Consider the following 14371-nt stretch of genomic DNA (forward strand, 5'->3'; position numbering starts at 1 on the left):
TGAAAACCCACGCATGCACGGGGAGAACATGCAAACTCCACACAGAAAGAACCCAGTTGGTGTTTCTGTTGCTTTGAGGCAAGAGCGTTAACCACTGCGCCACCGTGCAGCTCAATAGGTGGAATATTTTGTGTCTTTATGGTACTTTATGTTATTATTATTTTTCTGAACATGTGACTGTAAGGACACTTTCTAGAATTTCGTTGCACATATTAACATTGCACAATTACAATAAAGCCAATTTTTTAATGGTCCAAAAATAATAAAGGCCACACACAAACTGCCACTTATTCTCTTTGCAAGCACACAAATCTGTCTGAAGGGGGCACCAGAGAGCTGATTGTATTAACAGCTCAGAGGCTGAGTGATGGAGTGTCTCTCTGAGGCTGGGAGGCTATGGGTTCGAGGTCAGGTCGACTGAAAATGAGACTAACGGTCTCCCCGTTTAACACTTGTTTTAAGGCTGTGACAGCAGCTCACAGTATCTCAAGGGGAGGAGCAAAATGTCACACTCTCCGATGCATCCATACACTCATCCACCTGTATATGCAAACGTTTTCTTCAGCTTTTCACACTCAGCACACAGTGTAATCTGCCAGCGGGAGCTGAATCCTGTGATCCTGAACTCCAACTGTGTGCACGTGTCAGTCTGAAGCAGCTTTTATCCACCGAGGGGACGTTTGGTTTTTGCTTGATGCTTGTAGAAGGGCGCCCAGTTACATCTGAGAGGTATGTGTAGGCGCTGTTCTACAAGAATAGGCAGACTTTTTTTTCTTTTGGTGAAATAAAAAGCTCTGCTTGGAGTACATCATTCTACAAAAGGGGGGGTTAGCTATCAGCTGAAGCTGGTAGCTAAAAACACTGAAACTGATAGCCAACTAAAATATTAGCTAAATGCCAACTTATCCTAAAAAAACTAAAAAAAAACTTTGGCTAGCCAAAACAGCTAGCATGTAGCTGAAAAAAAGCAAAACTTCAATAGCCTAAAAAAAAAGCCTAAATTACCCAAAACAGCTAGCGTGTAAATATTGGCCTTACTACAAAACAGCCTAAAAGACTTTTAAAAAAGCCAATATTAGCCAAAACAACAAGCTGAAATTTTTGCTAAACTCCAAAAAAGCCTAAAAAACAAACAAAAAAAGCCTAAAATAGTCAAAACAGCTAGTATGTAGCCGAAATATTAGCGTAACTCCAAAATAGCCTAAAAAATGTTTTATAAAATACCAAAATAGTCCAAAAATCTAGCAGAATGCTTTTTAAAATAATTATGAATAATAAAAAGGCAGGAATATTATTCCAGAATAAATCAATTTCAACCTCAAATAACGTTTAATATTTTACTCTCCATAAAAATATGTTTTGTCAAAATTATACAAGTTAGAAATTAATTCAGATACATTAAAATCCAGTTTAGAAAAGGTGAGTTTAGCTGTTAGAAAGACTGATGCACGTGACTCGGGTTTAGCTCCAGACCTGCTGTGAGGGAAAAGTGCCTCTTAAGACCATATTCTGCCCCATGCTGTCAGCAAGTGTGCAAAATCTTTAAACTAATCCCTGTCAGGCCAGGAACTTGCAAATCAGATTATGTGGGAGAGTCAAAATAACACCTGTCGCATTCATTCATTGAGAACTGAAAAGGTGTATTTAAATAATAATAAAAAAGTATTTACTTCAAACCCTTCTCCACACCCTCATATAAATATAGAAACTGATAATTTTTTATAGTGACCTCAAATTCTTGAATGCTTATCCATTAAATCTTTTTTACTCTTAAACCTAATTTGTTAAAAATATATGAGGCGTTTTTTCGCTGTGTAGCAGAATGCTAACAGTCTATTTCCTTTTTGCTTTACCTCGTGTGCTGATTAAGTGTTGGCAAAGATTAAGCAATTAGCCATGATGGCGCATGTCCCAAAATAGCCCTCCAATGCTGCTGAGAGGCTTTGAGGAGTGCTCCAAGCAGCAACAGATGCACCCTTTATGTTGTTTTAGCCTGCTTTTTTAAAGGAAAAAATGCCAGATTTACGGTAAGAACTGCATATTTGTGCTTTTTTCAGTGCTTTTCAGTTTTCTGATTTTTTTTTACCTCATTTTTTTTGTTTCCTTTTGTGTTTTAAGGTATTTAAGGCCTAGCTCCATGTTTACACAGAGCTGCTAACAGAATTAGCCCGTAGATTTGACTTAAACATCTCTTTCGATTTCGGTAGTGACACCATTTTTTAGTTTGGATACGGTTTTCATGTCAACATGTTAAATGTACTGGTGTTTGTTTACGATCAGCTTCTACTTTAGCTGAAGGTTAAAACTCATATTAGAGTTTTTTTAACAACATTTCCAAGTAAAATCTTTAGTCTTATATATCCTATAGTCCTTTATGTTATATACATATTCTCAGGGGTTTCCATATTTCTATAAAATTATAGAAAGAGTTCTCAGCTTATTGGGGTTTCTTCTAAAGTTATAAAGATTGTTTTGTTTTATGGGAACAGACTGTTTTTTGTTTTGTTTTTTTTTGTCTTTAGACTGCAAAAAGTGTCTCCATAAAAATAGGTCAAAATTTCTAAAATTCTTCAAAGATTTCTTCAAATTTCCCCCCCAAAATTTGCTATTGGGTGAAAGAAAATGGTCTAACCAAGAATTCTTAGTTTAAGAATAAAAATTCCTGTCATTAATACACATTTGTTTAAACTAAGATTAATGAAATTAATTTATATGACTATTTTTTTCTTGCAAGACAGAAAGTGAGACATTTTTTAAGCATCAGTCTTTTTTACTTTTTTAAGATTTAGATTAGTTGTTTGATTTATTCCAAATTTTCTGTATCAGATTTACACCTCAGCACAACAAAATAACAAAAAAAACCCAGAAAAAATGAGTTAAGGTCTATTGTAATATTCAAATAATTTACCCAATTTAATCTAAAATGTCAAGAATAACAAAAGAAAGAAACTATGCAAAGATTTCAATGTTTGAAGTTGATTTTATTGTTAAATTTTATTGTTTTTATCATAAATGTAAAACTGACTTTACTTTTTAAATATAAAATTTACAGTTGTTATGATAGGATTAAGTAGCCATACGTTTATATAAGTTTTCAAATGAGTCCACATACACTTTTACACTGAGGAAACTTTGCTACAATCATTGCCTGTATATGAGAACTGGACAGAGCGAGTGTGATGTCATCCATGAAAAATTATTTATTTCAAGCTCCAACCAAATGAAGTTGATTCAGTCGCACATGTTTCCGCATTGCAACTCCTGACTTCATCAGTAAGCAGTGATTTGTCTGATTGTTTCTATGGCAACCACTCAGGCCAATCAGGAGTGAGCTTGATGGAAAGCCACACCCCTACCATTTGAAAGTGGGTTACACAAAATCTGTAAATCAAATCTTTTAAACGTTGGATGCATGGGCCAGCAAGCCCCTCCTACTTTTATTGAGGGATTTGATTGGCCAGTTTATAATTCAATGGAATCTACGGGATTTTGGATTCTTGGAGCCAGTGGGTACTTCCTGTTTGGAATAACAGTCAATGGGTACAACAGAAAAAAAGTACTTTTAGGTATTAATTCTAACTCTGTCGACTGTTTCAGACACCATGAGTAACACACCTGTGCAGGACCCCCCAGCCCTGGGGGGGTCGTCTGACAGCGGGCAAACCCTCCCCTCTCGAGCTTTGCCGCCCGCCACTAATGCTTCAGGGTCCAAAAGAGTCTGCTTCTACAAAAGCGGGGACTACAAGTTCACCGGGCATCGTATGATCATCACCTCCCGCACCTTCAAGACCTTCGATGCTCTGCTGGACGCTCTGTCCAAGAAAGTGCCTCTGCCGTTTGGAGTTAGGACCATCACCACGCCGAGAGGAACTCACCTCGTCAAAGCTTTGGACGACTTACAAGACGGAGGAGCCTACGTGTGTTCTGACCAGAAACGGGTGAAGCCGCTGAACCTGGACGAGGTGACTCGGCGGCAGGTTCCTTGGAACACCACCAGAGCGCTCAGTTCAGAGCGACGAAGGCGCCAAGGTCTGCGGCTCAGGCTTTCTGGGAGAGGAAACGATGGCGGTGGCAGGCCGGTGAAGGTCACTGACAGAGTGGCCGTCAGGACACCAAAGAAGCTGGTGGTCATCAAGAACAAAGACCCCAGTGTGAAACGGACCATCGTCCTGCAGAGAAGAACTGCTCCAACATTTGATGCTTTGCTGGATTACCTGTCTCAGATCCTGCAGTTTCCGGTGCTGAAGCTCTTCTCAACCGATGGTAGAAGAGTAAGTGACCAAACGAAGGAGCAGATCCTAACTTCTTCATCATTCCAGTTTTCAGGCTGTACTTAGAGGAATGTCCCCCACTCATCATTCTGGGTCACTAACTGGAAAAAAAGAAATCAAATCACCATATTTATGTCCCGCAGCCGTCCTGGTGTCACAAACGGGCAGACGGCTGGATCCAAGGGCAGCAGGTTTATTGGCACAGACAGGAGAGCAGGAGTGAAGCACAGCTGAAAGTCCACAAAGACAAATCAGGGTCAGGCAGGCAGAGGTCAAACATGACCATGAGGGCATCAGAGAACAACCAGAGTGATCATGTCATTCATTCAGCATAGTAACCACAGGAAATGCCCATTTATGGTCAAAGTCAACACAGAGTCCGGGTGAGAGTCCTGGCGAGGGTCGGGGCAGGCGGCAAACAATCAGAAGATGAGGCCAGGATGAGAACGCTCAGCGATGCAGGCAGAGTGGCACAAACAAGACTTCGCCTTGAGCAGAGCTCAGGGCTCTGACTAAATACGGCTGGGAGTGATTGCAGGGGCTGATGGGAAGTGTAGTGTGGAGACCCAGGAAGTTTTAGTACTCAGGTGATGGATCGTGCTGATGGGCAGAGGGGGAGAAGTTTTGAAATTATTATGGGATGGCCAGGGCACCTCCAGCTCGGCGGCCATTTTGTGGCAAAGTGTGAAACTTGCAATTTTCACATTTTTCCACAATATGGGAAATAAAACTTAATAAAATTTCACACCAGTTTAAATCTACAACCATATCCAACGTTTTGTTGAACTTTGACTTTTAATAAATGACCTTCTACAAATGTAAACTCCTCCAAGGGATTTCCATCTCTACTTTATAATAATCTTATAATTCCTTGAGCATCATTCGGAAGCTACTTGGAAAAAAAACTGATTTGTAGATTTTGAACGGCGTTAGTCACAAAAGTGACATTCTCTTGTTCCTCGCACAATTCTTACCCTAAAATTGTAAAAGTTGAATCCATTAAACTTAAAATGAGCAAAACAATATTAGATATTATATAAATATATTAGAAATGTGGGCGTGGTTATTCAAAAACCTCAGTTGCCATGGTAATGCAAAAATGTAGTTTTGACGATTCTTCTAAAAAGGACATTGACCTGTTCATCACCCCCACGTAACCAAATGTTAAAATAGTTGCCATGGAGATTAACCAACAGAAAAGCCGCCATTTAAAAAAAAAATGTTATTTTTTCAATGACTTTGTCATGTACAGCTCTGACCAGAGTGAGGGGGGCGAGGGCTATTAAGATAACAACTAAAAGGTTAAATAAGTAAAAAGCAAACTAGTAAAATATAAACTATTTGACATCTTAAATTCACAACAGTGATAAAAGCAAAATAAAACACTCTAGCTGAGTGGAGTTTCATTCCGTGTTCAAAGCCTGACTCTAAAAATAATTATTGAGAAGATTTTTTATGATGAGCAGTGAAGATGCCGAACACACAGGTTGGAAACGTTCATTCCTGTCAGAGCTTCTTGGATCTCACAGCCTCCAGGAGAGGCTGATCAGCTTATTTGAGGTGCTATGATGGGATGGAAGGACAGAGAGGTACAGCGGTGAAAGAGCATTTAAAAAACGTTAAAACAAATAAAAAAATCTTAAAATGCATTAAATATTTGATCAATCAATTTTCCAATATCTTACAGTTGGAAAAACTCTCCTCCACGGGACCTTCGTGTGTTTTAATGCCGCCTCCATCGGTGTCCTTAATAGACTTCCTTTCTAAGAAGCCTCTGGATTTTCAAAGTAAGGGCGTGTCTGGATCCTCCAACACAACCATGTTTCATGAGACCAAAGAAATGTTGGGAAACAGACTCTAATTTAAAGTTTTGCAAAGAATTTTTCATATAAGAGGCTGAATCTATGAATTAGAAAAAAATGGTTTTGATCTGAAATTGTGTCGTTTCCACAAGCCAACATGTTGCTCTGGTGGAAACCTTTCAGGTGTCACAGTTAAGATTGTTTGACCTTCCAAACAGTTCAAATGTTTCCAAATCTGAACAAGGGGTTAAACGGAGGATGCTACCAACCTCTCCTTGTCCAGCCAAAGTATTCCCAGAAGAGTTGTTGAAAAAACTGATTTACCGCTTTAATCTAGAACTGCTCCACAAACTCAGCAGGTGATCAGGTGGATGACTACCTGTTCTTAAGGAGGAAAGGATTCTATAAAACTAAACACCAGGATGGGGGTGTGGGGTGCTATTTCTAAATCTGCAAAGGAAAATTTTAACATCAACATTTTTGGATAATCAGCATGTTTTAGGAGAAAAAAAAAAACAGATCTCGTTTTTCAAATACATTTTTCACCTTTAAAATTAGTAAATTTATAAATGTTACATTTACTCATTTTTAGCCTGGATTTTTATCAAAATATCTATTTAAAATTACGTATTTAGCTTACAAACGAAATATTTAATTTGATGAAATTAAACATTTATTTTGCACATTAAATATTTAGATCTGCTCTAAACATTGATTTTCTGAACTGAATATTTATGTTTTATAACTTAATATTTAGATCTCTTATTAAATATTTAGTTTAAAACGTAATATTTAGTTTGGATCTGAAAATTTAGTGAAAAATTGAATATTTAGCTTGGATCCAAATGTTTAATTAAAAAGAATAATTATTTAGTTATAAACTAAATATTTAGCTTGGATCTAAATAATTGGTTTGAAGCTAAATATTTATTTATTTTAAAACTAATTTAATTGTTTATTTTGTTTGGAGTTAAATATGTACTTCAAACGAAATATTTAGTTTTTAACGATATATTCAGATCCATTCTAAATATTTCATTTTTAGCAAAATGTTTTAGTTTTGTTCTAAATATTTAGTTTTTTATTAAATATTTAGATCCAAGCTAAATATTTAATTTCTTACTAATATTTACTTTTTAACTACATATGTACTGTATATCCATTCTTAATATTTAGTTTTTACTAGATATTTAATTTTTAACTATATATTTAGATCCATTCCAAATATTTATCTAAAATCTATATATTTCGTTATAACATTTAAAATCTTCAGTTTAGAAAATAAATATTTAGATCAGATCTAATTATTTAAAATGAAAATTAAATGTTTAATTTTATAAAATGAAATATTTAGTTTGTAAGCTAAATATATACATTAAAAAAATTAGCTTAAAATTAAATGTCTAGCTTGCTAAATATACATTTAGTTGCAAATGTAACATTTTTAAATAAACTAATTTAAAAGGTAAAAATATAAATTTGAAAAACGAGTCGTGTCTTTTTCTCCTAAAACATGCTAAACATCCCCAAATACTGATGTTAAAATGTACTTCACAGATTTACAAATCCACACACACTTGTTTTACAGTAAGATGGGTGATTCCTGGTCTCCTCTTCTGCAGGTGGACGGTCTCGCTGCTCTCATTCTGTGCTCTGGAGTCGTCGTAGCTGCAGGAAAAGAACCATTCAAGTTAGGAGGTTTTCGTTTCCAGAGAACGGGTCAGGCAGCTCAAATCCTGTATGTGGAAAATGTGGAACCAGCAACACAGCAGAGCAGACTTCGTAAGTATTAACCCCCCCTGAAAAGTACAAGAATGATCGATAAATATTTTATTTTTTTTTCCATTATTAGTGAGACTCTCTCCGTATAGAAGAATTGACAGTGTATCCCAGCAATGGTCATCAGAGGAGGCTGTTAATTAGCCATCTTGGATTGTAAATTGACTTGTAGTTACACCAACTCACCACTGAGGTGAAGTCAATGGACAGTGGCAGCAGAGAGCAGTCTAGTGACTGACAGTTCCTCAACAGAAACCAATGCATATAAGTCCCACTCCAACAACCATCCAGCTGCACAGTTCAGATCCAGATTGCAGCTCAGATGAGGAAAACAAAGACATTAATGGATCTATTTGTCTGCATGTGGAGGATTTATAATTTAGAGGAGATGGGAGACGCCTCACAAACCCAAGCTTTGTCCAACACAATTTGAATAAAAAGTACTCAGAAGCACAGTTTTATTTAGGGGTGTAAGAAAATATTGATTTAGTGAAATATCACAATATTTTGTTTGGCGATACTGATATAAAATGCTCCCAAGAGGATATTTAATTAAGTATGAATAAGCAAAAATATTTCTATCTCAACCATACATATGAAACATTACTGGTTAAGACACTTTTATTATTTTCAGGTTTTTTCCCAAAATTTAGTTGTGAAAATCAAAGTTTTGAAAAAATATTTCCTAAATTAATTAAAAAAAAAAACACCATGAATTTGTTTGGTTAAAAGCAACATGAATATGAGATAAAGTTCCAGTGCTTGAATGTTCTGATCATTAAATACATTTATTTTACAATTTTATTGATGTGAAAGGTGCATAAATATTCAGATAAAGTTTTTATAAAGTCTTAATAAAAAAATAAATAAAAAGTGAGATATTACCGCTGGTACTGCCCTGTGATATACTGTGATATGTATCATATTGTGAGAAGTGCATCGCGATACGTATCATATCGCCAGTCTATTGATAATACAAAGCATTAATTTTAATCTTTTTTCATTTTACATATTTCCTCCATCAAGAAAAAAAAAACCAGAAGAACATGTTAAAGGATGATCTCTATGCACAAAATCATTGATTTGAACATAAATGATCACATCATCTTGACCAGTATTTTAACCACTTTTGACCTAATTTCTGTTTCTGTTTTCCCCGTTGTCCACATTACAACTGTCTCCAACCAAAGAGAAGAAGAAATCTCTCACAAGTGGAAGAGGCTCCAAAAACTTCTCCTTGTCATCGGAGCGATATATAATCAACCAGATCCACAACTCTCAGAACGGCGGCGTGAACGGGTACCAGCGCCACGGTTTGGATGAACCTGAGTCTCAGCAGAGTCCCACGCCCATGGAGACGTATCAGAAAGACACTGAGCTTCCATCCTGCATCATACCGCACGAGGATGACATCGAGAAGTCATTCCGCGTGAATCAAGACGGCAGCATGACGGTGGAGATGAAGGTCCATCTGACCATCAAGGAGGAGGAGATGCTCCACTGGACCACCACGGTCAGCCGCTCCAGCCTTAGCAGGAGGAAAGTTTGTGCCTCGGCCTCGGAGTCGGGCAACAATTCTCCTGACTCCAACCACACTGTTGCCAAAGACTCCTCAAATATTCAAGAGGATGAAACCAAAGAGGAGAACCACCGTGATGGAGCGGGAAGAGGCGTGGGCTCCACCGGCGACACTCCGGCAGCTCTGGGGAGAGCTAAAGCCGGCTTCAAGCGGACGCCCACACCCGGTCCTCGACGGGTCAATAAGAAGGCCTCCGTGGAGAGCGTGAAGATGGTTACAGAGAAAGGCTTTCAGGAGAGCATGATGGGACATTATTCCTACGTGGAGAGGACCGCGGACGGAGAGACGACGGAGGGCTACTGCGTCGTCAGACACAGCAGCAGCAGCAGCACCAAACCCATCCCCAAACCGCGGAAAACCGCCTCTGCAGGAGGGAGGAAGCCCCCCTCCTCCGTCAGGTCATCCACGGGATCTGAGGTCCTCCGGGACCCCAACGGCGGGATGGAGGTCACGGAAACGGTGATGCACATCTACGAAACTCAAGGCTGCTATGACAACTACTTGGCGAACGAGGAGTACAGCGCAGATGGAGCTTCTGAAGGCAAGCCCTCCCCAGACTCAAGACCTCTCTCCTCAAACAACGACTGTGACATAGATTGCAACTGGCAGCCACCCACCGGTGACTCACTGGTGAGGCAGAAAGAGGAGATGCTGTCACTGTCATCCGAGCCAGAATGTCCGACACATCCGCTTACAAACAATGCGGAGATCCGAGCAGAAGTTCTCCAGGAAAACCCGCCCAAAACCACCAAGAAGAAAACAATCGGAAGCTCGGCTTCAACAAGCAGCGCGGACAAAAAACGAATCAGTCCCTCAAAGCGCAGCAAGGACTCCTCTCCAGACAAGCTCAGCAGTGACGCCAGCGCTGGAAGGAAGAGCCTGAACTCCATGGAGAGTCTGAGGAATAAAGCAGCAGAAAAGCCCCCGTCTACCAAATCCGTCCAGCCAAAGCCCCCCGCTAAAGGATCGACCTCAGCAAGCCCCGGGTACCTCCGAAGAAGCTCCTCAAAGAGTCAGAGCACAAACAAACCACCGACTAAGGAGAACGGCCACAACATAGACACGCCCACCGCGAGGCCGCAGATGAAGAAGAACATGTCAGACATTTTACAGACCAAAAAGTCTTCTTCAGGCAAAAAGTCCCTCAGCAAACCAAAATCAATGATCGAATATAAACTGTCTGCACCGAAATCCTCCTCACAGCTGAGCGAGTGCAGCTCAATGCCTTCTCTGAACCCGTCTCCCTCAGAAATCCACCAGTACGTGGAGAACTGGCTGGAGAACGTCACCCCAGACCAGGTGCCGTGTCCAGACGAAGCTGCCGGAGAAGAAGTCCACACCAAAGTCATCTTCAAGATTGGAGCCGATTCTGAGTCTGACGACACCAACGAGAGCCAGCCTCTGATTCCTGAGTCCATGAAGAAGTCCTCTTCCTGCCTCTCCGTTCCTCTTTCCCATGAAGGACCAGCTCAGCTCCATGGAGAGCAAAGAGCCCTGGGTTTATGCGTGTCAATGCCGAGCATCAGAGCCGAGCCGGTAAACCGGGAGAACCGGCTGAGGTCGCACAAGTCCGCTGAAGTGATCGGTGCAGAGAGCAGCGAGACCTCTTCAGCTCACGTTCTGAACCCCAAAGAGAAGATCAAACCCGTCCTCCGACAGCTCTGCTCATCCATCCAGTGCATCAGAAGAGCGTCCACCGGCAACTCCACGCCAGCTCTGCAGACTTCCAGCAGCACTCCCAACTTCTCCACACAGGTGGCGTCGGTGTTCGGCTCGTCGTGCAAGGCCTTCCTTTCCTTCCTGTCAGTGATGACGCTCAGAGAGAACCTAACAGCCGACAGCAAGCCGTCTGACGGCGCCTCGGAGGCCCTGCTGATGCTGGAGTCCCTGCAGCACATTTCCAACATCCAAGACGAAGAAGAGCAGAGGGCCAGTCTGACGGATCTGCAGAGCAGAGCGTCTTCCCACTTCAGGGAGCGCTGGAAGGACTTCCAGATCCTGAGGGAGAGGCTGGAAAGCGAACCACTTTCCCCCAAAGTCTCAGAGACGGAGTTTGCTCTGGACGTCGTCTCTGAGGGCGGGGACATCTTCGAGGACCAGCACGTGGGCCTCGACGAGCTGATGGAGGAGATGAACATGCCAGAGGACCTCAGAGAGCAGATATCTTCAACCATTAAAAGCTTTTATCCAGCTGAGGAAAGCACCTACGTGGAAACGGTGAAGAACCAGTCGGACTCGGAGGAAGACGTGGAGACGTTCGTCAGAGAAAGCAAAGAGGAAACTAAACCTTTACCGGAAGTTTCTGAGGAGACGACGAAGGAGAACGCTGAACACAAGGAGGAGTCGGAGGCAGAAAACCAGCCATCTGAATCTGAAGACAAAGAAAAGGTGGAAAACGAAGGTTGTGGATCCGAGGAAGACATACAGAAAGAGGAATGGGAGGGGCGGGAAGATGAAGAAGAGGAGGAAAAGAATACAGGAGGAAGGAATGATCAGCAGGTTGATCAAAGCATAGCATCAGCTGAGAAACTGGAGGAGGAGCCAGGGGAGATGGGGGAGGAGTTTGAGGAAGAGGTTAACGTAGGGACAGATAAGGAAATAGCAAATAAGGAAACAGGAAATTCAGATGAAAATGAGGACACAGATGAGAGAGAGGGCGCTGTGGAGACAGCTGAGGAGGAGGAAGGAAACAGCGAGGAAGAGGATCACGAAGATGTGGAAGCAGAGGAAGTAAGATGTGTAACTGTTCAAGGAGAAGAGGAGGAAGAGGAGGAGAAAGGTGAGGAAGAGAATCATGAAGATGTGCAAGAGGAGGAGGCAGGATGTGCAACTGATCAGGGAGAAGAGGAGGAAGAGGAAGAAGAGGAGGAGAATAGTGAGGAAGATTATCATAGAGATGTGATAGATGAGGAGGCAGGATGTGCAACTGATCAAGGAGAAGAGGAGGAAGAGGAAGCGGGAGAAGAAAACAGTGAAGAAGAGGATCATAGAGATGTGATAGATGAGGAGACCGGATGTGCAACTGTTCAGGGAGAAGAGGAGGAAGAGGAGGAGAACAGTGAGAAAGATGATTGTGAAGATGTTCAAGATGAGAAGGATGGACTTGCAACTGATCAGGGAGAAGAGGAGGAAGAGGAGGAAAACAGTGAGGAAGAGGATCATGAAGATGTACATAAGGAGGAAGTAGGATGTGGAACTGATCAAGGAGAAGAGGAGGAAGACGAGGCCGGAGAGGAGAACAATGAGCAAGACAATCCTAAATATGTGCCAGATGAGGGAGTAGGATCTGCAACTGTCCAGGGAAAAGAAGAGGAAGAGGAGAAAAACAGTGTTGAGGATATAGATGAAGAGATAGAAGCAGGTGTAGTTGAAAGGTTTGAGGAAGAAGGCGAGACTCTGGAGATGAATGAAGAGAAGGAAGAAGAAGAGGAGGAACAGTTCTCAGAGGGAGTTAGTGAGGAAGAACAAGAGAACAAGGAGAGGGAAGAAAGAAAATGGAGTGAAAAAGAATCGGAAGAAGAAAAAGATAAAGATGAAGGAAGCGTGGAAGCAGTAGAAGAGGAAGAAAGGATTGATGATCTGGAGGGAGAAGACGATGCCACCTCAGAGAAGAACGAAGATGAAGACGAGAGAAACGGCGATGCACAAAATTTGAATCAACTGGACGAACAACCGACCGAGCAAACGAAGGCCTCAAGCCTGAAGGAAAGCAGAAGCAACGCTGAAGAAGAAGAAAATGTGGAATCTCCAACCAAACTTTCCTCTGAAGGTCCGTGTGAGGATGACAAAGGTGGAGACTCTTTTCACGAGACAGACGAAGGAGAAGAGGAGAAAAGAAGCAGCAGTTCCTCACATCCAGTTGAGATCTCCCAGGATCTCCTGGACTTTGTGAACCACGCCCTCCGCTCTTCTTCTCTCAGATTCACGTCTGACTCTCAGGGGAACATCCGGATCGAGCCCGAGAATGCTCGGGTCGTACAGACGAGCACAAGGACAAAAGAGGGCTCGTACGGTCTGAAATGCCTCCCCAGCCCCATCACCTCTGACCTGTCCGACTACAGACCAGAGACGTCCGAGAGCGGCGGGTACAAGAGTCAGGGCTCGGTGGAAGTGAGCTCAGAGAGCGGAGAAGAACCACCAAAGAAGTCTTCACCGCTCTGCTCACATTCAGGAACAAACGTGGAGCAGAGCGGGACAAAACTGTCCGTCCCCAGCAGCTCAGAGGCCTTCAACAGTCCTTCCTTAAGAAGCTTGTCTTCTGCTGGAGACTCCAAAGCCTTGAGAGAAGATCTCTCTTACTTCAGCGCTGCCAGCTCACTGAAGGAAGACCCCGACGTCCAAAACCCTCCAGCTGGTGGTTCCAGCCCCGACAGAGAGTCATCCGACGGGGTTCTGATCGATCGGGGCAGGTGGCTCCTGAAGGAGAACCACCTGATCAGAAAATCCCCCCCACTCTCCATGGGAATGTACGGGAATCTGGACAGCTCGTCCGTGGACACGGGTCAGGACAACACCAGCGAGGACTCGCCGCCCCACTCCAAACCCCAGCACAGCCCGCTGGCGGCCATCTCCTCCTCCGATCTGGAGGAGATGGCCAAGCCAGGCGCCTTACGGTGCAAGTACTTCAACATGCCCCACGGGAGTGACTCTGACCCCTTCCTGGACGATGCCAGCATCCGCAGCGGGAAGCTGGATGCCGCCGTGGTAAAAGGGCGGGGCTTCAGGGTGTCGCCGACCGTCGACACCTCCAAAACCTGGGCCAACAGGAACGGCAGCCTGTCCTCTTTTGCCTCAGTGGAGTTCAAAATCCCTGATGGGAAGGTGCATCCAGAGGAGGCCGCAGCCGTCACGCAGCCAAGAGCGACATCTAGTGGTGAGCAGGGAGCCCTGCGGCCCCAAGACTCGGTGGACTCGCTGCACCTGCGGTGCGGCCAGTACTG

The 14371-nt window shown here is 42.6% G+C and overlaps 1 protein-coding gene across 1 annotated transcript in view; it reads left to right on the forward strand.

Annotated features, from left to right (window-relative positions):
* Positions 1 to 3370: 3370 nt before the first annotated feature.
* LOC112147728 (oxygen-regulated protein 1) overlaps positions 3371 to 14371 on the forward strand; it is an 11660-nt gene continuing 659 nt past the window's right edge. Inside the window, exons 1-3 of the mRNA XM_036216247.1 lie at positions 3371 to 4329; positions 7631 to 7855; positions 9043 to 14365. Coding sequence (XP_036072140.1) covers positions 3603 to 4329; positions 7631 to 7855; positions 9043 to 14365 — 6275 coding nt within the window. The 5' untranslated portion in view covers positions 3371 to 3602. The remainder of the gene's footprint in view (positions 4330 to 7630; positions 7856 to 9042; positions 14366 to 14371) is intronic.

The sequence above is a fragment of the Oryzias melastigma genome, linkage group LG17 (genome assembly GCF_002922805.2).
Source record: "Oryzias melastigma strain HK-1 linkage group LG17, ASM292280v2, whole genome shotgun sequence".
In the NCBI taxonomy this organism is placed as follows: domain Eukaryota; kingdom Metazoa; phylum Chordata; class Actinopteri; order Beloniformes; family Adrianichthyidae; genus Oryzias; species Oryzias melastigma.